The following is a 27,926-nucleotide window of genomic DNA, read 5'->3' as shown; positions in this document are numbered from 1 at the left end:
CTCAAGTCCATTTGCCTAACCAATTTTTTTGACATGAGTAGTTTGCCATGTTGAATAAAATATTTAAACTTTTAAGCTTTTGCTACCTTAAAAAACACCCTTTCATGTAAAAAAAGTCAGCCTTGACTAAAATGCTTTTACTCTTAAAAAATAGTAATATCCTTCACAATTTATTTAAAAAGATATACGACCATTAATCTTTGACATAAATCTCTTTGAAATTGAGCGAATCTTATATGAGTTGTTGAGTTTCATTGGCATCCTCCAAAATCCTCCTCATTTTCTCATACTTCAAAGTGTTGCAATTATATCCTTTCAAAAAAAAAAAATGTTGCAATCATCTCCTTTGTTTTTGTTATTAAGCTTCGGAAAATATAATCATCCAATGACATAAGCCATCAATCCACTCAAGGTTCATTTGAAAACAATTTAAATCGGCTTACAAGGTAGTGAAAGCCTCATCTACAAATTTTAAAAAGTTATAGGAATTTCAAAATAATAAAATTCTAGCAAGTAATGGTAGATTAACTGTCAATATTAAAAAATTACACCAAGCTTGCTTGGATTAATATTTTTGAGAGTGAGGGATGAGTCAAGTAAATAGAACTCCACCCAAATTTAAGAGATTTTTGAATCAATTCTCATTACATGTACTTATAACTCCCTAACCGAAAAAAAGAAACACATATCAAATAATAAAATATCTCCATTTTTGAAACTTTTATCTTTCTTACGGAATAGTTGTTAAAGATTTGCAAAAAATACAAGAAAATTCAAACTTATAGAACACAGTTAGGAATAGGGGAAGGGGAAAAGGTTAATTGTTAAGTCTTCGGATCCCGCCTAACTTTCCCTAACCATCCTGGCATCCTCATGCGCGGGTATATATTTGCAAAATCCAAATGAGACTCCTTTTGTCGTCACTATCAAATCACCATCCACCTGTGAAACTCACTGAATCTTCTCCAACTTTCCAGACTCAATCAAACTCCAGAATAATCCTCCATAATCACCCCCTTCAAATTCCAGCCCTTCTTCTCTGTTTTCTTCTACAATGTCCAAATTCAAGCACAGTCTCAATCTCAAATTTCAATGGCTACCCTCTTCATTTCCCCGCCTTCTTCATCATGGGTCTCCAACAAAACTCTAAAATTCCCCTCATTCTCTCACAATCACCACCCTTTTTCTCTTTCCTCTTCCTTTTCCAAACCCTTAAAACCCAGAAAACTCTGCTTCTCTCTGCAAGATGAGAGAGAAACAGAGAGTTCTTCTGTAGCTGTTGTTGTGGATGAAGATTCAAACAAAGACGAAAATACCCAGAAAGTAGAACAAGGGGTTGAGGAAAGAGAAGAAAAAAATGACGAAGATGATGATCAGCCAAAGCAGCAGGAATTGGACTGGAAAACTGATGAGGAATTCAAGAAATTCATGGGAAATCCGTCAATTGAAGCCGCAATCAAGCTGGAGAAGAAAAGGGCTGATAGGAAGCTTAAGGAGCTTGATGCTGAGAGCAAGAGTGATAACCCGATTGTTGGGATTTTCAATCGAATTGCTCGCGATAATTTGTTGAGAGAGAAAGAGACTTTGGAGAAAGTTGAACAAGCTTTCAAAGCACTTGATCTTAATAAGGTCTGTTTATCGAAATTTTCCTTTTTCCTATTCTATTTTGCGTAATATTAATTGCTGGTATGTGTAAAGTTTTATTGAATCCCATCACTGTTAGTCAGACTGTTGTTTGTGGAATTAGTGCAAAATTGGAAATTGATATAGGAAGAATTGCATAGTAGGAGTGATAGTATTTATATAATTGTTTATTTGTTTGTGGTATTGATTTGTTAATGGTCTTAAACGATTATACCTTCAAGTAGACTAATGGAATAAAATTGGAAAACTGATTTTAAGTGAAGTATTTAGATGGTAATGAATTTGTATGATTTTGTGATTTTCAGTTGAAGAATTGCTTTGGATTTGATACTTTCTTTGCAACTGACGTCCGGAGATTTGGGGATGGAGGGATTTTCATAGGGAATTTGAGAAAGCCTATCGAAGAAGTCATGCCAAAGTTGGAGAAGAAATTGACTGAAGCAGCAGGGACAGAGGTTGTGTTATGGTTTATGGAAGAGACTAAGGATGACATTAAAAAACAGGTATGGTATTATGGTAATGCTTAATTCACTATGATCATAATTTAAAGTTTTCGTTATTACTCTTGTTGATTCAAATGAAGCTTATAAAATCATAATGTGTGTGATGATACCTCGTATTTAAAAATATGTTAAATTTTGGCAAACGAAAGCTTGATTACTTTAGTGTCTTAAAAGACCGGAAACATGAGTAAATTGGTCAAAAATGATTGACTTCTCTCTTATTGCTGGGGCATATATACTGCCTTGAATACTTGGTACCTTTAGTAGGGATTTATAGTCAGAGCTTATGCGGTTATATCTCTATGAAGTCTGAACATTCAATTAAGGAAGTTAGGAAAGAACTCATATAATAAGCAAACATAAAGCTTGTGGATAGATATGAGTTTCAGGTTGTGCAGAACCTATGTTCATGTAATAATGCTATACAGTAGTTTAACTGCATCCCTGTAGTGGCTTGGAGAATTGTCGAGCTTCAAGTAGGGGATGTGTACAGAAAAAGTATCTCAAATTACAGTTTAAGGCTGAAATAGTAGGAGTAGGTCCATCTCTGTCTTCCACAAAGTTGCTTACTCTTATTTTCCTGGATCAAATTGAGTGCTAGTCCTTTATATGATGGCATGAAATGATGCACCACTTTTTCTATGTGCTGATGTCTTAGTCTGTAGCATCCTCATGAAGCTTGTCGTTGACTATTGCATCTTGGTATAACTTACCTGCTGTTTTTCTTTAAAGGTCTGTTTGGTGCAACCAAAATCAGAAATTGATCTCCAGTTTGAATCAACGAAGCTGAGCACTCCCTGGGGCTATCTTAGTGCAATAGCATTGGGTGTTACAACGTTTGGAACTATTGCTTTGACGAGTGGTTTCTTTGTCAAGCCTGGTGCAACATTTGATGACTACCTGGCTAATGTTGTACCTCTTTTTGGTGGTTTCCTAACCATCTTGGGCGTTTCTGAGGTGTGTTATGACATGTTTAATCTTGTGTTTTCTGTAATGACACTTGTATCATTGTGTGATTTAATATAAGTTGCTATCTTTGGATTTAGATGTTAAAAGTGGCTTGGAATACTAAAATGCTGCGTTTTTTCTGTTTTATGGGCAAGTCAAAGCTCTTTTAATGTTTGCGAATTACATAGCAAATTAGGTTCATTTATATTCATGTTATTTCTTGTCTCCTATATTATCGCATTTGAGTCTCGAAGGGAAAGAGCTCATGTTGTGATAGCAGTTGTTCTCTTCCGGTTGTTGTCCTTATCCCTAGATTTAAAATTTGTCAAAAGGAAAGAGTAACAAACTAATAATGCCCCGTGTTACTGTCAAATTATGAAATTTAGCATTTAGCTGTTTTCTTACTATTTGGCTTTTCTAACATATGTACTTTCTGGCACTTTGTTTGATACTTTTATTCGTAGATTGCCACAAGGTTGACCGCAAATCGCTATGGGGTAAAGCTCAGCCCATCATTTCTTGTTCCATCAAATTGGACGGGGTGTTTGGGAGTAATGAACAACTACGAGTCCCTCCTCCCAAATAAGAAGGCCCTTTTTGATATTCCTGTTGCTCGTACAGCCAGTGCCTACTTGACTTCCTTGGGGCTTGCTGTTGCTGCCTTTATATCAGATGGTAGCTTCAATGGTGGTGATAATGCACTGTAAGATTCCTCAACCACTTAATAAAACCAGTTCTTGTAGTTACTATGTCTCAACTATTGATAGATTCCCTCAACTTGTAGGTTTACTTTAAGATAAGAGTATGTGATAGACAGGTATCACTGTATGCATCACATGGGACCTTTTCTAATTGGTGTAAAACAAGCTACACATTCTTTAGCTGTAAAACATCTGTTAGACTGTTATTTTAGTTAAATGACTTATTTTTGTAAAATTATGTAGCACTCAAGTTCATTTGTATGCATAATCGACATGGTGCAGTCTAAATATTTTTCTTCAAACATTCTGTTTTTCCCATATTAAGTGGTGCTTTTTGTTTTTACAGGTTTGTAAGGCCTCAATTTTTTGAGAACAATCCTTTGTTTTCTTTCATCCAATATGTAATTGGGCCTTATGCTGATGATCTTGGAAATGTTTTACCTAATGCGGTGGAAGGAGTGGGTGTCCCAGTTGATCCCCTTGCCTTCGCTGGGCTATTAGGTTGGTCCTGCTGCCTTGCTGTTTGATTTTTAAACTGAAATGTGACGCTGAGCATCATTTATTTTTAGTGAATTTACTATTTGTGTGAAGCTGAAACCTTTTTAGACCGTCTTACTACTAAAAGTTCATTAAATCAAAAATAGAAGTAACAAGCTTATATCTCTGCATAGTTTGATCAAAACTTTATCTAATTTCTGAAAATGCCCTTTTACCATTCACTTAAAAATCAATTGATAACAGCTCTCCATTTAACATATGAAATAGGATTATGTGTTGGTAGGTGTTGACAGTCATTACACGATTTTATATGCTATCATGCTCTATTGCTCTGGTTTAGGAGATATAAGGGAAATAAGGCTAACTTTTGATTTTTTTTATTTATTTTTTTAACATGATTAAGTTTATATGGCTATACATTTTTGCCCATAGCCCATATGACAGTAATCACACTATTTCTTTGCTTTTCATATAAGATTCTAACTGTGCTTATTTCCCTTAGGAATGGTGGTGACGTCGCTGAACTTGTTGCCTTGTGGAAGACTTGAAGGGGGTAGGATCGCACAGGCCATGTTTGGTAGGAGCACTGCCACATTGCTGTCGTTTGCCACTTCTTTGCTACTTGGTATTGGTGGTCTCAGCGGAAGTGTAATCTGTCTAGCATGGGGACTGTTTGCTACCTTCTTTCGAGGGGGAGAAGAAATTCCTGCTAAGGATGAGATAACTCCATTAGGTGATGACCGATATGCCTGGGGTGTCGTCCTCTTCCTTGTATGCTTCTTAACTCTCTTCCCTAATGGAGGAGGGACCTTCTCAAGCTCCTTTTTCAACGGGCCGTATTTTAGAGGCAATTTGTAATTATTGTAAAGTGCTAATAGGGGTTTGTAATTATGTTGTTATCTCCTTCCAGATCAATTTTGACTTCCTGATCTTGTAAATTGGATGTTTTTTTGATCATTTGTGTATGTGAGTCGGTTGCGCAAATTGAAGCTAGAAATTGAAGAATTTTGGACTTTTGGAGCTTGAAGTTGTAGTTCAAATAAAAAAAAAAAAAAAAAGTGAATGCAACGAATAATGGTACAAGTAAATGGCGCTTTGTCTGTTTCTATTAAGTTTGAATGCAATTTCAACAAGGGACAAGAAGTTTGATGTTGCAGGGGTTTTGACATTAGACCTTGTCACCTTGCTAGAACAAGGTCTAATCTTATAAAGCCCATTTTGACAAAGAAATGGTGATTCATTTTGGCAATGTACTTTGTTACTTATTGTACTCCATATTTGTTTGATACTTCATTTGTTTTTATTTACTTATTTGTTTTTATTTACTTACAACACACTTCTAGAAATTCTACCACCGATCAATAAACCACCGATCAATAAGAAGAAAAGAATAAGTTGTTACGGTTTAAATTTCATAACTTAACTCATTCGTTTACCTAGTCTAATCATCTCAAAAAATGTGTTCTAAGTAAAAAAAAACAGAGAAAGTATAACTCTCTTTGTTGATGACATGTCACATAATTTTTAATCTATGAATCTAATATATATATATATATATACACACACACACACTAGTTTTGTGCCCCGTGCGATGCCCGGGTTGTTTATGGACTTTTAAGATAAAATGATATTATAATTTAATTGGATTGAAAATAGAATTCTTAATTAATTTTTTTTTGCTACAAAGTCTATCTATATTTATCCAACGTGGTACGACACTTGGTGAAAAGTTAAAATGCGATATGATGTCTTGTGGCCTAATTATAAATTTATTATTTGGGATTTTATCGAAAATCTAATATATATAAATAAAGTAGGAATTTTTGGAGAGCATTGGGAGCGCCACATAAGAAAAGGTATATTTTTAACCAATTAAAAATTAGATTTTTATTTTATTTTAGAATTAAAAAAATCACTCGCCACCTAAACAAAAGCGACGAATGAAATTTAAAATTTTTGCCACGTAGGTAAAAACGACGAATAGTAATTTATTAGGATTTTTATTTTTTAAGAACACTAAATTTTATCCTTTTTATTTGTTACAAAACTAAAACTAATCTTTAGATATTAGGATTTATATTATTTAAAAAACTTAAAATTATATTTTGATATTTAAAAAATATAAATTATCATTCGATGTTAATGGTTTTATGTAAATATCTGATGATATAATCCACCAATAAAATATTTATATACAAAATGTATGTAGAAATTCGTGCATCGCACGCCACATAAGCAAAAGTAATATTTTGACCAATGAAAAATTAGATTTATATATTAATTTAGAATTTTAATTTTCAGTCTCCATTTAAGATATTAACAAATGAAATTTGAGAATTGAAAACAAAAAATAATAATTTAAGATTTAAATTATGAAAAAAAAACAAAAATTATCTTTTACATTAAGATTTATATTATTTTAACGAATAATTAGAAATTAAAAAATATATTTTGATTTAATGATTTTATCTAACTATCCGATGAATGAGATAATATTTATTTCAATTTATAAATTCAAGTTCTATAATTTAGAACTTAACCAAATATTTTACCTTAAATTAATTTTAAAATAATAGAATAGAAAATAAAAACAAAAAATATCAAGAAATTACAAAAAAAATATACAAAATGAAATATTTAAAAGCCGTGCATCGCACGGGCTTACATCTAGTAAAACTTTAAACTAATCATCTTATTCTAAAATTCTATCCTAATTTGATTAATAGAATTTTTAACTAACTGTTTTTTTTTAATCTTATGAAGTCTGTTTAAATCTATCCAAGGTGGCGCGACACTTTGACGATTTTTTATCATATGAAGTCTATTTAAATCTATCCAAGGTAGTGCGACACTTGGCGAAAAGTTGGAATGCCAGTGTCGCTATTTCGTGACCTGGCTAAAAGTTTAGCTTTATATATTAGTTATATGATGATATATATATATAAAAGAGAGTTTTTTCCCGAGGTTTTAGAGAGCCACGTAGGATTTAATCTTCTTAGCATGCCATGTAAGATAATAATTTTTTTTTTTTGAGAGAAATAATAAATTTTAGTTGTAGCCAATTAAATAAGAGATTACTAATTTATTTTATAATTAATTAATTCAAATGCCACGCAAGCCAAATTGGCAAATGATATTTTTAAGTTATTAATTAAATATAAAATATTATCTTTGATATTAGGAATTTTATCTAAAAATGTAACAAATTTTAGCACATAAATACAAAAGAAAAAATTATTTTAAAAAATTCAAACAAACTGTACATCGCACTTAATTAAGATTTAATGGCATAGGGAGTGTTACAAATTTACGGACTTCGGATTTGAACCCTAGCCCATTATATTATTACATCTTGGGAAAACATAATCTTGTACAATAACTTAGGACAATCTTTACAATTACTCAAGATCAAACATTTAATGAGCAAGCTAATAATGGTTTTATATAATTCAAGTAATTAATGAGCAAGCTAATAATGGTTTCATATAATTACATTTATTCACTCTCATTTAATAATATAATATTATCAATCACATTTTTTTTAGCAAATTTATTTTTATCTTGATTGAAATTTATAAAAGATAAAAAAAAAAAAAATTAAGTTGGATCCTTAGTAAAATTTGAAAGGCTTTATCAATTCACCAGCTAACTTCTTAATAAAGCTGGTTAGGTTGTAATAAACAACATACGTATTTGAAACTATTAAGAATGTTGCATATCGACACTTATGTAACACATACTACTTCTTCATATGTCACACGTACTCACCAGATATTTTATTATTTTCGAATGCACGATATAATAAATTGCGAGTGATAATATTAACCCCAATGCAAGAGTGTATTCAAGCATTCTCAGAATTGCTTGTGAGTCTTAATAACAACACACACGTGCTTGAAACAATTAAGAATTATACATATTTGACACTTACACTATACTTACAAGTTCATATATCACCGAAAATTTTATTCTCTACTTCCCAATGTACGCTATATTATGTAGTACTTGGTGTATTTAGTAGGAGTTTCACTTCAAGGTTATGACTTTGATTCTTATCCGTTGCTGTTCTTGAAGGTGGAGATTACCTTATCCCCCATTCCCCAATAGAGTGACCTACGTAATTAGGCAGATTTACTCATGAGAAGTGTCAATCGCGTATGGTCAGTTTCCGTACCCACAAAAAAATGTAACTTATTGAACCTTATGCAAAAGTGAACTTGGACGGTTTCTAATATATAATTCTTGTGAGTTTGTAATAATGTGCACGTGCTTGAAAAAATAAAGGATGATGCATATTGACGCGTGCAATACACCACATACTGGTTTATATGTTACCGGACATCTTATTCTTTACTTTCAAAATTCAAATATACAATATACTAAATTAAGATTGCTACATTTAAACACATATGCAAATATGTATTCATGAATTTTTCTCGGTAATGCTCGTAAGTTTGTAATAATAACATGTGTGCATGATACAATTAAGAATGCTGCATAATGGCACGTGTGCTATACATATGGCCTATGCATTACAGAAAATCATATTCTCAGTCTACTTTTGAATGTACGATATACAAAGTATTAAATTATGAATGATACCTAGTGAAATGCATGCACTTTTCACAATAATGCTCGTGTGTTTGTAATAACAGCACTTACACGTGCATGATATAATTAAAAATCCCACATACTGACACGTGTACCACCTATACCTAGGTTCATTTATTATCGGAAATCTTTTCTATCTACTTTAAGCGTGCAATCTTAGTAAAATAAGAACGATATACATCTTTATGCCCAAGGGCATATGAAGATGGTTATGGTTAAGTTATAGGGCAACTAGAAAAGTGGTAACCCAAATATAGACATTATAAAAGACTCAAAAGAGTCGTGAACCAAATATGGCTCTAGTGCGGGTCAGAAACCAAAACTGAAATTATTGCCGGTGTTTGACAAACCAAAAAAAAAAAAGAAAAAAAAGAAAGCTCAAAGTTGGAGAGGGGTTTATATTTTGGGAGGTTTAATTATCAGACCTTAATTCGTAACTCCCTCACTCAAGAACCTCACTTTGATTTCAATCAGGTTCTTCTTCTCTCTCTTCACTCTCTCTCCTCAATTTGATGTAATTGTCGAATTCTTTTGGGAATTTTTTTTGGTTCTTGTGATTTTTTATAATCAATTGTGTTTTGTGCTGAATTCAACTGATATATGGTTTTGATTGTTAAAAGGTTTAGCATTTATAATTATTTGGAATTGTTGGTGGTGGGTTTTGATTTTATTTTGTTTTCAAGAGGCGATTTTTATGTGAATTTGAATTTGTTGTTGTGAATTAATGTTATGTATTCTTTATTTTTTCGAAATATACAGAAAGTTGTGTTCTTGCATTGGTGAATTGCTGAATTGTTTTCTGGATTTTTTTTTTTTTTTGGAGGGGGCGATTAATCTAAGTATGATTTTTCTTTTGAGTCTCAGGAGTTTGTATAATTTAGGCTATGATATATGTGAAGAATTGGGGAGAAGAATTATTGTTTTCAATCAACCTTAGTCTCCATTTTGCCTGAATTCAATTGCTTTTCATTGATCATGAAATCTGTTGACGTTCCTCTCTTTCCTTCCTTCCCAACTTGGGTAAAGAGTAGTTATACTATAGTAATTGGTGGTCTGAGTAAGTTGTGAGCTCCAGATTATGGACTTGAAAGGGTTGTTAGACTGATAGAGGACCCCCCCCCCCGGGGGGGGGGGGCTTAGGTAGAGGAAGAGAGCAAGACACGAGGGAAGACCGGAGAAGGGTTGAAGAGACGACCTGTAGGAGAATCTCTTTTTGAGTGGAATGTGATTATATGGATTCTGCTATCATTCACTTATAGGGTTTTAATGTTCACGTGAGATGTGTCGCTTGAACTGGTGGTTCAAATACTGTTACATTGATCGGAGGAACATTTTGCTCCTTGATCACATTTTTTGGAAAAAATTATTATCTGTCTGTGTTGTCTATCGGGATTTCAGTTGCAGGAGCTTTTGAATCATTGGTTTGAGCACTGCATGATACTTACTAACTTTTAACTTTTATGTGACTCTAAAATCGGTGTAATCAGATATTTCTAGCACCAGCTAATGTTGAGCTAATAGTTTTCATGGGTTTTTCTCCGAGTATATGTGTAATGTAAGTTTTTTGTTTGTTTGTTATTTCAGTTTGCAGTCAACCTTGGGCTTTGATCTTATCGCTGTATGGCGAACAACCCTCAATATACCGGTGGACCGGGTCCGGTAGGTTTTCAGCTTGATATCTGTTCCTCAATTATTTTTAAAGGAGCCACTACACTATCTTTGGTTAAAGGATCATTGATATAGGACTACTCTCTGCATTGTTCTTATTAAATGAGGAACTTATGGAACTATTAATATGTCTGCGATTCTCTCTCTCCTCTTTTATAATATACTGATTTTACCTATTACTATCTGATACTTCGATATGGGTTTTCTCTATGTGTTTGGTGCATTCATTTCGTGGTTATTATGTTATTATGGAATTTTTGTGGGAAACTACCTATTAAATCCTAGATTTTTTGAGAAATTATCTGATAAAAAAATGTTGTAAGAAACTACCAAGTAAAGTTTAAAATGTGTAAAAGACTACCACCTACCGGATTTCCCCGTTGACTTTATTTTTGGCGTTTGGAAGTCTTTTACAACATTTTACATTTTATTTGGTAGTTTCTTGTAATATTATTTTATCAAGTAGTTTCTCACATAATATGGGATTTAATAGGTTGTTTTTCACAAAATCGTATTATTATTGATTAGGAACTTTAAAAGATATGGCTTTTCTTATCCTGTATATCAGTCTCAGTGCTTACGTCAGATATAAATGTGCTGTTATGTCGATTATTCTCCTTCTAGTGATTTCGTTGAATGTATACTCTTGTTTTCTTTAACTTTTGTTAACACAAGATCACCTATGAAGGCATTGTTTGTCAGACAACTGTGTCTTTGCTGTTCATTATTGTTTTGTCTCAACTGTGACATTGATTTGAGAAGCATGGAAAAAGTAGGACAGGTGACCTGCTTTAGTTGATTATGACTAAAAAAACCAGTTAAATGGACATATCTAATAGATTGGAGTCAAGCTCTTGGACATGAGCATTAGTTGTTCTTCATTGTGGAAAAAAAAATTTAAAATCATGCATGAATATATTTATTACAGATTGATGTATCACGTAAAATACATATTTTAGTATCCTGGGGACATGATTTATCTATCTGTATAGGGCTGATTTGTGTACCACGTAAATATACATATGTTAGATGGGATGTAGATTGGTAAATATCCATGAATTTATTCATTAATGAAGAGGGGAGAGGAAAATGTTGTTTCCTTACAGAAGTAAAATGTTAGACTATCTCAAATAAGTATTTTTTAACCTCTTCCAACCTTACAAACCAAACAAAGGAAATTGGAAATTTTTTTCTGAAAAATGTTTCTCTTACTACCAAACAGTCTCCTATTGTATCTACTATGGAGAAATGACAGCTCTCTGAAAACTTTTTTTCAATTTCCATTTCCCTCCTCTCTTTCCATCTTCTGCCCCCCTTATCATGCTATACGTGATATATGTGATTATACAAGTGAATTTGCTCCTTTCTTAGTTACTCTATTTATTGTAAATTTAAGAAATTTTCTGACTCATGAATGTTTTTGCTTCCATCTAATTGCCTTGTATCTGAAGCCTCTAAGGCCACCTATGGTTGGATCTGTTGGCCCCCACAAAATATTCCACCTCCAATGCCTTCTCAGGTAAGTTTATCTGTTTAATAAAACTAACTTCTTAGGCAATTTAAGCCAGCTGTAAAAAAAAAAATGCTTTTTTCTCCAGTTTCGGCAAATTGCTCCAATGCATCCATCTCAGCAATTTGCTCCTTCAGCATCTCAGCAGTATCAGTCTATTGGCCCTGGTATTCCTGCAATGAATTTAGGAATGCCTCCATCACAGAATCAGCAAATGCAGTTTGCACAACCATTACAACAAGTGCCTGCAAGACCGATACCGCCAGCTCACCTTCCTTCAATGTCACAGTCTATGCCAATGTCCAATATTCAGTTAAACAGGCCAATGTCATCTGGATTGCACCAACCTGTGCAAAATCTGCAGGCTCCAAGTAGTTATGTGCCTGCCTCGGGCGGTCCAGGAATGCACCCTCTTCCAGCTTATGCTGTAAGAATTTAAACATGCGTACACTTTAGGGATTCCCATTTATAATTCGTGATATATTTTTTTATCTAACAATTTCTTTCATTTGTTATAGCCAAATACATACCCTACATCTCAATATCAACCAGTATCTCAAATAAATCTTCAAAGCAATCCTGTTTCTGGGCAATCTTTATCAACTTCTGGAAACCAGGATGCTGCAGCTGCTTCATTTATCCAAATGCAGCAAAGTGGGCAACCTCCACCATCTATTTCCACAACCTCAGTATGTTTATTGTCTTGTTGCCTTTTGTATACAACCTAAAGATTATAAGATATATTGCTAATAAAGGATTCAATCAACATATCTTTTCAGGTAGTAGATTCTCGATTCAAGTCTACAGAGAAATCTACTTCGGATTGGTTGGAACACACCAATAATGGAAGGCGGTAGGTTTTGGGTTGAGTTATGTTGTTGTTTGGAATAAGTTAAAGCGTCGTGTATCTGGATCTTGGTTGTGGGTCTGAGCTACATTTTAATTAGGAACGTGAGTGGTATTCTAATTATTTTCAGCAAAAGGAGTTTGGTCTGTATTGTGGGAATAATATCTAACATTACTCTCTACCTTGGGAACTGTTATGGCATTAGCAAGACCTAGATTTTGTTCAACTAGCTTACTAGAGGCAAATATGGTATCGTTTAAATGCTCTGGTAGTTGATTGGGTGTTTATATGTCTATGTAAGCCCTTTTTTCGGTATCAATTTTTTTTTTCCTCTAAGATGCATTTAGTCATAAGAAATGGCTGATATGGCTTCTTTTGCTTAATGTTTGGATTCTTTTTCAGATTTTATATTGTTTTACAATTAGAAAATGCTGTTTCATTATCTTATTGTGGAAGTTTTAGGTTTTTTTTTTTTTTTTTTAACTTGACTTTGTTTTTTTGCATTGTAATATAGTGATGAGTTCTTTATGTTGTGGTTCAGGCTTGTTAGACTCATATTGATGTATTTATAATGGTCGAATAATAATCTATTTTACGTTTACCTCTTGACTTCAAATAGCTGCCAAAAAAGTGAAAAGAATGAGAAAGATTATCAACATCACAACATGGTTTGTGTTCCCTTTTTTTGGCTACTTTTGAAAATGTGATTGCTGTTGTTCTTACCTGTTTTCTCAAAACACTTATGATTACTTACTATAGGTAAGGATTTAGAGAATAATTTCATTATTTTATTACTTGGTTATCCCAGTGGTCAGCTTCTTTTTGAGATATTCTAGGGGTTGTGAAAGAGCATTTCCTTGCTAAGGTTTTGCATATGTTTCAGGTCAAGATTTTTAGTTTGCAAGAACAAAGGCAGGAAGTGGCTTTGGCAAGAGTCATTTCTGCACTGGGTTGGTGTTGTTGGATTGAGCAAAGTGCCAGTATTGTCTTTTAAGGCAAAGCACTGACATTATATTTACTATTGGAATCTGATTTTTTAATTTCACCTTTTGAATTAATGCAACTCTCTCTCTCTCTCTCTCTCTCTCTTATTTTTAAATGCCCGAAGAGGAGGGGGGGGGGTGCAGAGTTGGGGACGGAGTGAGGGTCTAAGCTTACTTTGCCAATTTAAGAAAGGGACAACAATTTTTTGCATTCATTCAATGTACCAAGTAGCATACTTTTGATTATTAATATATGCTACTTCACATTAATATATGCATGAATAAGTTTGATTACTACTTCTATTTGTTATATTTACATTAATTACAAATGAAGAAGTTTTCTTTTTAGATCTTCTATGTAGCATATTTTTGATTATTAATATATGCTACTTCACATTGAATCAAAATTTGTTAGACTACCTCTGGATTTAACTATCGAGAAGATATGGTCTAAAGAGAAAGCAATATGACAATGATTTATATTGTTTTCTGTTTAGCTGAAAAAAAAGAAAAATTTGTCATACCACCTCTTATTTTAACTATTGAGAAGATCTGGTCTAAGAGAAAGCAATGCGATAATGATTAATATTGTTTATCTGCATAGCTGAGAATTGAAGCTGCAGTCTCTAGTCTCATCAAATTACCGTCAATGGCCTTTTGTTATGGATTCCACTTTTTTTTTTCCCCTTTGTGTGTGTGTGTGTGTGTGTGTGTGTGTGTGTAGTGTTATTATCATAATCACGGTTTTAAAAAAAAAATAATATTCCAGTTGTCTGTATTTTACCATTAAACGCTCTTTGTCTTAAACAGCAACATAGTGATTTTAACTCTATTTATTGTTGCAGATTTTACTACAACAAGAAAACAAGGCAGTCTACGTGGGAGAAACCTTTCGAACTGATGACTCCTATTGAGGTAAGGCAGGTTAATTAGTTTATATTACCTGACTTTCTGAGGTTGTTTATCACTAAAGTAATCGTGTTATATTGTTGAGTTTTTCAAGTCTTTACTTTTGTTGATAGTTGTGCCCATTTTTTGCTCTTAGTGATTCTTCGCCCAACCTTTTCATGGCTAAATATTTGATGAGTCTTTCAGATCAAGCTGGCAGTATATTTTATTTATTGCATTTATTTTGGCATTTAAGTTTATTTTTGAACATAAGTGCTTTACACTTTTGGGTTGGATTGTTTATGATAAAGTTCAGTATTGGCTTTCTTCCTCATTGAATACTTTTTTCCTTGTTTGTTCCAATAATGTCATTGTTGGAGGATATTTTGCATCTGATATTGTTTAGTTCTTTTGTCGCCCCTGTATATTTGGGTTTATAATTATTTTTGTTGTACTATGACAGAGGGCTGATGCGACTACTGATTGGAAGGAGTATACGGGCCCTGATGGAAGAAAGTGAGCCATCTATTATACTCATTGACAATTTTTTTTGTTAAATCATCTGCAACCAATTGCGTGAAGGTTGTTTGATATTGTTTGTGATACAAAACTGTTCCAGGTATTATTATAATAAAGTTACCAAGCAGTCCAAGTGGGTGATTCCTGAAGAGCTTAAGGTTATTTCTTGACTGACCCTTCAGTTTCCTAATTGCTGACACTACTATCAATGTTTAGTAGTATTCAAAGTACGATCTATGTAATTGTTTTAATATTTTCTTAAATGACTTAAATAAGATTTTTTTATTGTTTTGGTTCTTTGTAGTTGGCAAGGGAGCAAGTAGAAAAGGCAGTTTCCATACCAGAAGTTGCTGGAAGCTCTTCTGTATCTGCTTTCCAGTCTAGTGTTAAAACACCTTCTACAGCCGATACAAATTCTTTTATTCCTATTATACATGTAAGTCCAGCTACTGTGACACCTGTGGCTGTTGCTGATGCTACCACTTCACCAACTGTATCATCTCCCGGCTTGGCTTCTTTGCCTCTTAAGGAAACTGAGGTACAAAAAGATGCTTTGTCTACCGTTGATGTTGGTGCAACTGTCCCTGGAATTGTTGATGAGCAAGCGGCTTCTGATATTGCGCCTTTGCCAATGTATAGTCTTTGATGCTTACTATTGCATATTATAGGGACGCTGGCTTCTCAGATTCTGATGCAATCATTTCTTTTGCAGGAATCAATCCAATTTGGTTCCAACCGAGGAAGCTATAGAGTCTTTACAGAATGTTCTGGCGCAAGATGAGGAAATGATCTCACTTTGGCTGTGGATATATCATGATTAATCCATGAATAACTTTTTCTAAGATTTTGTTGGTTTTCTGCTGCAGGAAGACAACAAAAACACAGACATTATTGGAAAGACAAGTGTTACTGCCTCAGAAGAAAAAGTGATTGAGCCTGAAACGCTAACCTATGCTAGCAAACAGGTATAGTGATTCTTCCGAACTTGCTCCTCTTTTTATTTTTGTTTTTTTTTTTTCTTTGAGAAATTATATTTAGACTTTTGTAATGCAGGAGGCTAAAGATGCTTTTAAAGCACTTCTTGAATCTGTGAATGTTGAATCTGACTGGACCTGGGAGCAGGTAGAACTTTTGTTAAAAGCAACACCACTCTTTCATCTGTCGAGTATTGAAACCACATAGCTACTTATACCTAAGTTTCCTTGACATTGGAACTTGGTCTTTTCAGGCTATGAGATTAATTATCAATGACAAAAGATATGCAGCTCTTAGATCGCTTGGAGAAAGGAAGCAAGCTTTCAATGAGGTTTGGTTTAGTTTTCTGAATTTCTCAATAAATCATGATCCATTTGTTGATATCTGGCAACTTTGCTTTGAATAGCCAGTGAGCATATGTATACTAACATACTCCCATATATTTGTCCTTTACTTCTAGTACTTGATTCAAAAAAGAAAACACGAAGCGGAGGAAAGGCGTTTTAAGCACAGGAAAGCAAGGGAGAACTTCAGGAAAATGTTAGAAGTAAGCTACCTGAATTTTCTTTCAATTATTAGATAGCACATCTTGTCCCCTTTCTAAGCTCCTCCTCTTTCTTGCAGGAATGCAGTGAGCTGACATCAACGACAAGATGGGGGTAGTACATCTGTACTTATGTTTTCCTAAGGTTGTAGTTCTTAGTGTTTGATTGCTGCTTGACCTTTCTTTTCCTTCGGAAACAGCAAAGCTTTAAATATGTTTGGAAATGATGAGCGTTTCAAAGCCATTGAGAGAGCGAGAGATCGTGAGGACATGTTTGAAGAATATGTGGTTGAATTGGAGAAGAAGGTGAGCTTTGTTCTTATTACAATTATTGATAGATTTACTGATAGTTATCTGCAGGGCATTTCTTTCTGTTATTCTGTAGATTTATAATTGTACTTTTCCAACTAGACTGTGGCTCTTTAGCATATTATTTACTTCCTTGAAAAATGGTCCTTTTGAATTTTGTGTTGCTAGGAACGCTCAAAGCAAGAAGAAGAACGTCAACGGAACATAATGGAGTACAGGACATTTCTGGAATCATGCGACTTTATTAAGGTATCTATCAGTACATTGATTAAATCCTTTAGTTTGTATCCATAATGTCAAGCTGTTGCCTACTATCATGTGATTAATGATGCCATTGGATTCATTGGTGATACTCTTGGTACCACTCTTTGCATATTTAAGGCAAACAGTCAATGGAGGAAAGTGAAAGACCGCTTGGAGGATGATAAAAGATGTTCTCGGCTTGATGCAATGGATCAGCTAAAAATTTTCCAGGTATCTTTTGTGCCTTACAGCTAGTGTTTGGAAAAAGAACATCAAATGAAATAATGGAGTTAAAGCTAACCTTGATGCATGGTTGCAGGAGTATGTTGGTGATTTGGAAAAGGAAGAGGAAGAGCAAAAAAGAATTCAGAAGGTATCGCAGTTTTTGCTTCATCCCATCCTTGTGTTTGCTCCTTTTTTTTTTTCTCTTACTTGGCACTAAAAAGTGTTAAGTTATATTTTTCTTACATGCAAAATTATAGGGGGTTTGGTTATCATTTTGTCATAATGTTTGTGAAATTTAATGCCTGAAGATCCCTTCCAAATAAATTTCGTTCAAAAAGTTTAATGGTTATTGATTTTACGAGCACTGATTTTTGGTCTTTTATAAGAACTAAGACATGTTAGAGATCGATGAAGAAAACTGAAAAGGGGGTTAAGGCTTTAAGCCCATTACACTGTGCTCATTACAAGGTCTCATCCTGAGATGATTTAGCAGGCTTAGAAGCTTGCTAGCTGTATATCATTGCTGTTTTATGTTTCTAGTTTGTTCAAAGTAACTCATGTTGAGTCAAATGAACACATGTGGCTCACTGGAATGCTAATTTCCATTCTTAAAATCAGCTACTAGTGCAATTATAATGGGTTTCTAGGTCTATCCTCCGGAACAGGTCATAAGACCATGTGATCCCCAACCAAAGTCTAAAAGTATGCATGCATAAACAAAGAAACTATTGATTATTTTGCTGGAAGTTAACTTTTTTTGTTTTGTTTTTCTTCCTAATTTCTTTCCCTTTTTTTTGGTGCATTTGATATAATAGGAAGAAATAAGAAGAGCTGAACGGAGAAACCGTGATGAATTTCGGAAGTTGATGGAAGGACATGTCTCAGATGGCACTCTCAGTGCCAAGACACTTTGGCGTGATTACCACTCAAAGGTACATATTTCTCTTGTCTAACTTGAATAGGCTGTGTAATTTTTGTCCTCTCATTTTTTAGAGTGTTTGAAGAATGGAGTTTAAGGTTTTTGTCAGATATTACCCCCCTGTGCAGCTGGGCTCTTCATGCCTCCATTGCTAATATTAGTTTTGCCCGTTTTCTGTTGCATTTTCAGGTTAAAGATACATCGGTGTATGTTGCAGTCTCGTCCAATACCTCCGGTTCCACTCCTAAAGAGTTGTTTGAAGATGTAGTTGAAGAGCTAAAGAAGCAGGTATGTGCATTTATAATAGTGTGGAATTGAACCAGAGTTTCACTCAAGTCGATGCATAGCATGACATGAGCATTTGATTGTGCACCTGCTCCTCACAGATTATTATGGCTGATTTGTAATGACTTGTAGAAACTAATACCTTGATTTTCTGAAACTTTTAGTAGTAGAAATTTATGTGCTGTCAAACCAAGCCTCTCTAGTTTAATTTACTTCCAGCTGTTAAGTATTGGGAAACTGTATGCGCTTTATCTTCAAGTTCTTTTTTTCTCTATCTTATCTCTTAGGCTTTGTTTTCCTCTCCTTAATTTCCCTATAAGGGCTAATAAGTACTACATATTTTATCTGTTCCCATTATATTGCAACAAGCACCATTTTAGGAAGTTTCACAAATATTGCAACATTTAAACATTTGCTTATGCTCTCTCTCTCTCTCTCTCCTCATCACATGGATCTTTATCTTTATTTTCTGCATCACTCTCCTCATCTTAAATTCCGTGTCTTCTCCCCTTGTTGCAATGTTAGGGGAAAGGAGGAAGTATTGGTTAAGTTCATGGCCAATTAAATCAGATAAGTGAAGAAAATACACCCTTTGTAATGATAGATTTTAAGATTCTTATTGCATTGGTTGATGGTAATGAATCCAATGTACATTCCCAGTGATTTCTCTTTAATTAACATAAATTTGAAATTAGAAAATAGACATACATTGATAATGTTTTTATTTTTTTATTTTTTTTTAAAGGTTATGATCAATGTCAATCATGCCTATTGTCTATATGCTACTTGACCCAACATTTAGAGAAGACTAAACCTTGTTTATCTTTTCTCTTTCCAATAATAATAAAAAAAAAATCGACATAAAAAAAATAAAAACATTCATCAGCAAATCAGGCTTTTATAAAGAAAAATCATCTAAAATATCAGGGTTATAAATAGGGATGCATTGAAAAAGCAGTAACCTTAAGGGTGCAGTGGAGAATTTTTCTATAGCTTTTCAACTTGAATATACATTATTTATCAAGTGGAAACCTTTGTGTTTTGCAGTTTGAAGATGATAGGATACGGATTAAGGATGCTGTGAAGTCTGGAAAGGTTAATGTGTATGAATAGTTATATTTTCTCTCCATACGTATATGTTTCACAGTAACTAAAGTTTAACTTCGCTGAAGGTTTCCATGTCTTCTACTTGGACTCTTGACGACTTCAAGGCTGCAATTGAGGATGATATCAGCAATCCAGTAGTGTCAGAGAACAACATGAAGGTTGGTATTGGTCCTGGTTGTTTGTCCTTGAGCCTTACTTTTAAGCATTTATTATATCAATCTTTATGTTGATGTATCTCGAGTTATTATGATGATTTAAGTGTTTAGTAGAGGACAAAAATACTATTAGGGTGTATGCATGTCCCTAGTTTCCAAGTTATTATTATGTGGCTTGAACTATGGACATGTTAAAAATCTGCAATTTTGATTCAAATACTTGCATATGGTATTATTGTAGCCTTTGGAAGGTACTTCTCCGTTATAACACTAGTATCCTTTTGAAGTTATGCATTGAGAGTATGGAGCTGTTAGCTATTGTATCAGTACTTTAAACCATCCTTTTATTTTAAATTTGACAAGTAAAAGTGCATTGATAATAAGTGATGGATAGTATATTTTGAGAGAAGTTAGTTTAGTGGACATGGAGGGAGCATGTAGTTTTGGGATCTTCAATGAACCTATTTACAAGACGTGTTGTTTGCTTTTCTTGTTTGTTACCTATTAAGAAGCTGTTATGGACTTATGGTCACAAATTTTGTTTGTGTCTGTTTTACAAGTGTGTGAAACTAGAGCTGCCTTGTGAGTGGTCCAAATTTTGTGATTGAGTAGTGTTTCTGGAATTGTAAAATTTTAATAGAATTTTTAGGATTCATAATCCCTTCTCACTTATTTGCCCCACTTTTGGGTCCATTGATTGCCACTTCTATTCCTAGATCTTTTTCTTGACCCTTTTAATTCTCAATTTAAGTTTTTCTTTCCATTTCCGAGTTTGCCCCCTTCTTTACTTCTATGATGGTGCTATCAGGTTATGAGTAATATGTTGATTCTATGCACCAATATATTAAGTCATGGATATACTAGAGAAGACATATGACAAATGATAAGACAAATGATGGAGTTTTATTGGGTAAATAAGAAGGATCTCCATATGGATTTATTGACTTAGAGAAGGCATATGACAAAGTGCCAAGAAAGGTACTTTGCCCGCCAATGTTAGGGGATGTGTCAACAAATGTGAGGACATGTGGAGGGTTGACAAACGATTTTCCTATTACAAATGGATTGCATCAAATGTTTGAATTAAGCCCTTTTCTTTTTGCAACGGTTCTAGATGAAATAACCAGACCAATTCAAGATGAGGTCCCATGGTATATATTATTTGCGGATGATATCATTTTGGTGGATGAAACTAAAGATGGGGTTAATGCCAAATTGGAGCAATAGAGGCAAAGGTTTGAATCTAGAGACTTTAAGCTAAGTTGGAGTAAGACTGAATATTTGCTATGCCGCTTTAGTATACAGGGGGACTAGCGATGATGTAGTGAGCTTGGACGGAAAGAACTTGACCATGAGTGAATGTTTTAAATATCTTGGGTTGATCATCCAAGGTGACATTGATCAAGACGTGGCTTACATGATTTAGTCGGGTGACTTACGGGGCTATGGGACTCGAACCCAACTCTTTCCGGCCTCTCGGGAGAATCAATGACTGCATCTTTGATGCGCTTTCATTTCCCCCGTATAGAGCACTGAGCGACCACCGAAGTGTTATGTGACCAAAGCATTCTCCTATAGTTGAAAGGGAAATTCTATAGGACTGACATAAGACCAGTGTTGCAAGAAAGTGGGTGTTAAGATGTATGTGCGGGAACACTTCGAAGGGATTGAATCATAAATGAGGTTATTTGCAAGAAAGTGGGTGTAGCAGGCATTGCAAACTAAGGGAAAATTGTCTGCGTTGGTTTGGGCATGTAAGACGGAGACCCGAGGATGCACCGGTACGAAGAGTGGAAGAGTGGGACCATGGAGGGGTTAAACGAGGGAGGAGGAGACCGAAATGGTTTGGTTGGAAGGAGTTAGGAAAGTTATGAAGTATATGGATTTGCATGAGCATGAGGCATTTGATAGTAACATTAGTAAGGGATGGAAGAGGAAGATTTGTGGATGACTATACGGAATAATCATTTTTGGTGCATGTTACCGACCCCACTTATGTAATTAAGGCTTTTTGATTGATTGATATACTAGAGAGTGTGGCTTATGGCATGCCCTCTGATGGCTTTGAATGCTCAACTTTGTTCTATGCCTTCATTTTTTTCAACTCCAAAATTTTTCAGCTTTTCCAAGTCTGGTACTATAACAATTATGGAGTTTGTTTTGCTCCTTTAATGTCATGTCATCGGGTTGTAGATTATTTCTTAGTTGCTTTTTTCCTTCCTGTGGCTCTAAGCTAATTTTCTTGAATGCTTCTAATGCTATAATGCTTTGTGCTTTGTAGCTAGTTTTTGATGAGTTACTTGAACGAGTCAAAGAAAAAGAGGAGAAAGAAGCAAAAAGGCGAAAGCGTCTTGGAGATGAATTCTTTAACATGTTATGTTCGCTCAAGGTAGTACATGTTTTCTTTACACTAGATAGTTGACTTTGTTGGATGTTAAAATTGGTCCGCTAGTCCTCATGCGTTTCTGAATATATTGCAGGATATAACCGTTGATTCAAAGTGGGAGGACTGTCTACCACTGTTTGAAGATCGAGAAGAGTTTAGGTACTGCATGTTTGTTAGCTCATTGTAGCTCTAGATGCTTAAGATTAAATATGGGTGTTTTTATAATCATGTCATAGTGTAATGTGTTTATAATAGAGGGTTAGAGGCAACCTCTAGGGTAGGACTGAACCCAATGCAGGTAAAGCCCCCAGAAGAGGCACTGGTTGATGGTTTGTTGGCCTTCTGTTGCCAGTGTGTTTCTAAAATGCCAAGTCTTTTGTATGTTTTCTGTTGTAGCAGGGTACTCTACTGCCATGCCACCTAAAATTATTGCTTAAAAGCTGAGTTATGTTCTGGTTCATAAAGACTCCAATGTAGTGTGGAACAATCCGTTCAGTTGTTCACCTTAAAGCTCATGTAATATTAGAGTCCCAAACAGGAGTGTGTGAAATTGGACTTCTCAACATGTCCAATTAAACCATATTATAGCCACATGTAACCTCCATGTGTATATAACTAGAGCCAAAATGGTTTTAATGTAGCCAAATTGAGAAAAGAAAAGCATTCCTTGTTTGCGTAATACATTGTAAGTTGACCTTTTGTGAGCTGTCTGTGCTTCTCATTCTGAATATAATTCACTTCCACATTTCTGCATTAATGAAGAGTTAATTGCTTTTTTTTTTTTTTTTTAATAAAAAATTATAATTCTAATCGGAATTAAGTTATATATGTGTTTCTGATTGATTTCAGCTTCTTTATTTATTCTTGATTTTGTCTTATATTCTTTTTATGTTTTTAATTTCTCAAATTAGTCTTGTGTGTCATGTGTAGATCTATGGGGGAAGAAGCTTTCTCTATGCAGATTTTTGAGGAGTATCTTGATCAGTTGAAGGAAAAGGAGGAGAAAGATCGAAAGAGAAAAGAAGAAAAGGTACTTATGTCCTGAAACATAAAACTTTAATTTGTGATAGTAAGAGCATGAATGCTCATTAGGCACTCTGTCTCTCATGCTTATCCTCCTTCCACATTAATTTCTCTCTTCTCCACCTTTTACAACCGACTGTTACCAAGCTCACTTTGTTTTCACAACGGTGACCGAAGATCAGGAATACTTTTTCCGATACAGAGGAAGTACTTATAATTTGAGCCCCATATATAGGGACAAGAGGAATAACTGAATAATAAATACGACTGCTGGTATATCAATTATTTGAAATCAAAATTCTGTTTACATTAAATTTTTTGGTAGTTGTGCACTAATTAGCATGGTTGAATCTTTCACAAAAGTCTGTTGACACGCTGCCAGCCTTGGGGCACTGTTGAATCTCTAATATGGAACCATCTACAGTTTTGCAACTTTTCTCTTCATTCACTCTAATGCAGTCTCTAAATGTTCCTTGCCCTCAAGTTCTATAAATGGGCCTATCTGGACATGGGAATAGGATAGGGCACTGGGGTGGGGGAAAAAGAGGGGGTGGAGTGGAGAGAGAGGCTCAGAGGCTGTTATTAGTTTCCTGCTTGTGCTTCTGCCAATTCTTCTGAATGCTGGTTCTTTCTTTTTCTATTCTATCAGGCTAAGAGAGAGAAGGAGAGAGAAAGAGATAAAAGGTCTAGAGACAAAAGGGAAAAAGATAGGAGGCGTGACAGAGATAGAGCAAAGGACCGAAGTGGAAGGGACGAGGGTGACGCTGAACCTGACGTTGATGAAACTTCGGTATCAAGTCAAGGCCGAAAGTCAGGAAAAGACAAGGATAAGAAACATCGTAAGCGCCATCAAGATGATGAAAACGGTTCCATTTTGGATAAAAATGGAAAAGATCATTCGAGAAGTTCTCACAGGCACAGCAGTGAGCATAAGAAGTCAAGACAAGTATGCATTTTATTCCCATCAATTCTGTAAATGCGCTCCTTATCCTCCTCTGGGTTCCCTTTAAAATCCAGTTATTTGTTCATTTACTACTGCTATTGAATTTTCTCCTATATCTTGTTTAAGATGGAGCAGCACACAGAATCCGATAGTGAAAGCAAGCATAAGAAACCCAAGAGAGAGCATCGTAATGGTTCTCGTAGAAAAGGAGACAATGACGAGCTTGAAGACGGGGAGCTGGGTAAGCTCACTTCAATCTTGTTTTTAATTGCATAATCCACTATTTTCCCAAGTTCAGGAATGTGTAGGCTAGTAAAATTAATCATACTTTATCAATCTATAAGATGGCCAGTCAAAGTCAATCCCTAACCTTGAACATCCTGCTATCTAAATGTTCTTTTTGACTCTTATGATTAATGTCAATATCTTAGCTTTTTTGTCTTTTGCCGTATTCAAATAGTTAAGCCATGATAGTTGCTATAATTAGTTTTTATTTTGTCTTGTTATTCAATAGAGTTTCTATGCCAGTTGTTGCATGAGGTTGGGTTAGAATCTCCTTCTCCCAATAAGGAGGTTCTCGCAGGATAAAACAGAGTGGTTTTATCCAAATGTGTTAGAATTTGTTGGAACTGAAATCTCAAATGTGTTAGACCAAGAAAATTCAGTGTTATTACTTCTCTGGTTCTACGATTGAAATGAATTGGCTACAGTGCTGTAAATTTTTTTATCCATATTGATGTTGCTTTTATACTAGGTATGGACTTAATAGGATAAAATCTTCTCTCAATCTTTATATTATTACTCTCTCCGTCTTTACATAGTTGGACACGTCTAATTTGTGTGTGTGTGTTGGGGTGGGGGGGGGCATCGAGTTGAAATAACATAGCCATCCTCTCCATGTATGCTTATAGCTGAAGGAATTTTTAAGGTTTTGTGAGCAAGCTTAATTTTTTTACGTAACTCGTAATATATACAAAGTGGTCTATTATTCTGGAACGGACCAATTTAAAAATGTGGCCTACTATTTAAGGATAATATAGAGTGTTGTTTACACGTATTTGCATGAGGTAAAACTGCTACCTAAGTGATTTCGAGATGCCTTGACTGATTGGTTGTTCTTCAAATAATTTCAGGTAACTGGTGATCCGTGAGGCATGTATGTTGTAGCAATATACAAGGGAATTAAAGCATTATTTTGTTGTTCTGAACATGTTCACTTCAGTGGGACATCATCAATCATCACTTTTTGCTTACTACATGAAGTGAGAGGGATCAGACCTAGAGAGCTACATTGCATGATATTTATAGGAAAAGGCTCGATTGCACATCCACCTTGGAAGCCAGAAGGATCTTTGTATGTAATCAGGAAGGTATATTTCTTTTATGACTAGATTTAGGCAGTATTTGGATGGTTTTCATCGATTTTCCTTATTAGAGTAAGCATTGAGTTTGGCTTGCAAGATGTCTGAATGGTATTGATCATGGAAGTTTATATGTTCGCTAATTGATATTGATATCAGGGTCAAATTTTGTTAGCACATAGGTTTAATCCCCAGTTTTCTTGGTCCTGAGACAGTGAGACAGCTTCTTGTATTAGATAACTGAGTGTCTAACCTCAGTGGTTGACTCCTTAATTTTGAACACCTAAACATTATCATCCCAATTTCCTTTTCATATGTGATTATATTTATAATACATGATTGGGAAACTGAAGTACTATACAAAACTTGGGTTTGATATGCTAAGTTTTCATTTAGCGTTAACTTTCAGGGTGTGTTCTTTTCTGAATTATGTATTGCTTATTTCATTTCAATTACAAGTTGTTTGGTTGTGCTGCGATTGTTAGAAAATACAGAGTACTATGTATGTTGTTAATCATTCTTATGCTTGTCTTCCTGAAATTAGAGATTATACTCGGAAAAAAAAAAGGGGCGAGATTATTCTACTTTAATAGCAATAGCAAGGTTTCTCGCTGTGTTACTACTTACTACCCTTAAAATGGTGTTCTCATTGTTTTAAAATGATAGGCTGTATATATGACTAGTTCATTGTTTTAAAATGATAGGCTGTATATATGACTAGTTCATTTGATAAGTATTCAATTGTATTCCATATTATCAGAGTAAGAACTATAGTACATTAAGTATTTAGAAGATTAAACTATATACTTTGTATAAGATAAATGTAGTAATTTTAGCTTATATTGTGGAATACTTTCTTGATTGACTAGGACTAAATATAGCTTAATACATACTAGTAGTTCGGTTTGAGAATTGTCCGTTTATTATGAGTTTTTGACCAATGTTGTAGGGAAAAATAATTCTATAAAGAACATTGACATTTGTGGATCTCAATATAGATGTCCGTGTATCAATTTTATTTTAAGTGTTTTTACACCCGATGTTGTGCTTGTGTGTTAGAGATTTGAGTTGTTAATATATGTTTGAACTTAAAGAAAATTGTTCAAGGGCTTATGGTCTAAGATCACGAGTCTAGGGTCGCGATTTAGAATGAAGAGAAAATTGTTTAGATCCTTCAATTATCTCCCTATGTCAATTTTATTTTATGTTTTGTAATTATTTTGTATAGGTGTCACTTGATATATTTGAACTTTTTCTCACATACTTCTGTTGTTTCTAGATGCATGCTATAGTTTGATTTTCTTAATTGTCCCTGCTTAACTTTAATCATTAATATTTCTTAGTGTATATTTATTAATAAAAAAGTATATGAAGTAATATTTTGAAATTATGTATTATTTAGTACGGAGTACAATATATTTATACTTTATAATACAATAAATTGTGTTTAATGGAATAGGTATAAGAGTTTGCAACTGGTGAGAAAAATGTTGAAAGTAAGGTTTACCAAATTTACAAACCTACCAATTCTTTGGATTATCAAACTTGGCTTAGCTAATTCTAGAAATTAAAGTGGACTAACAATTTAGTACAAAGTACACGGGAGATAATAAAGGTGTTAAAAGTGTGTAAATTAGGTTGACAAATGCACGTTACTTGTCAAATTTAGAAAACTATGCCAAGAGTTTGACCAATGCTACTCTATTAGTCTTTCGCTTACACTAACTAAATCATGATTATCATCTTACAAACAAAATAATTTTGTGCACCAAAAAAAAAAAAAAAATACATATCAATAATTTTGTCAAATATTGGCCTTATATTTGTTTAAGTTTATTTAATTTCATATTCTAACTTTGTAAATTGAATTTGAACTTTTATATAAATCCCTTTAGATAGCCTCATAGTGTTTACAAATATTAATCGTGGACTACATTACTACAATGATACGGCTTATTAATTATCACTCTTAGCGTCATTCCTTAGTAGGTTATTTATTTATTTATTTTTACTGGAGAAGTATATTTGACAAGTAATTTCTTTAAACCAAAATTGTAACCTATATTTACATTTTAAAGTCTCCCTTTTACTATATATATGGATTACAGATTTTTTTTTTAAGAAGTAATGG

The 27,926-nt window shown here is 34.1% G+C and overlaps 1 protein-coding gene and 1 pseudogene across 1 annotated transcript; both read left to right on the top strand.

Annotated features, from left to right (window-relative positions):
• The first annotated feature begins 793 nt into the window (after positions 1 to 793).
• Positions 794 to 5,352, top strand: LOC110685002 (probable zinc metallopeptidase EGY3, chloroplastic). The gene is made up of 6 exons (XM_021861456.1): positions 794 to 1,629; positions 1,950 to 2,147; positions 2,880 to 3,104; positions 3,560 to 3,798; positions 4,143 to 4,297; positions 4,797 to 5,352. Exons 1-6 carry the CDS (start codon positions 1,093 to 1,095, stop codon positions 5,150 to 5,152), a joined length of 1,710 nt encoding a protein of 569 aa, XP_021717148.1. The 5' UTR covers positions 794 to 1,092; the 3' UTR covers positions 5,153 to 5,352.
• A 3,811-nt stretch (positions 5,353 to 9,163) lies between these two features.
• Positions 9,164 to 26,179, top strand: LOC110685001 (annotated as a pseudogene).
• Positions 26,180 to 27,926: the final 1,747 nt, after the last annotated feature.

The sequence above is a fragment of the Chenopodium quinoa genome, unplaced genomic scaffold (assembly GCF_001683475.1).
Source record: "Chenopodium quinoa cultivar QQ74 unplaced genomic scaffold, ASM168347v1, whole genome shotgun sequence".
NCBI lineage: Eukaryota > Viridiplantae > Streptophyta > Magnoliopsida > Caryophyllales > Amaranthaceae > Chenopodium > Chenopodium quinoa.
Note: the sequence above shows the minus strand (reverse complement) of the source record. Positions and strands in the feature narration are given on the sequence as shown.

Excerpts from the sequence above, each read along its gene's own strand:
- LOC110685002 (XM_021861456.1), top strand. The coding sequence starts at position 1,093 with ATGGCTACCCTCTTCATTTCCCCGCCTTCTTCATCATGGGTCTCCAAC. Across the intron at positions 2,148-2,879 it reads AGGATGACATTAAAAAACAG|GTCTGTTTGGTGCAACCAAA; the intron begins GTATGGTATTAT and ends TTTTCTTTAAAG. Across the intron at positions 3,799-4,142 it reads AATGGTGGTGATAATGCACT|GTTTGTAAGGCCTCAATTTT; the intron begins GTAAGATTCCTC and ends TTGTTTTTACAG.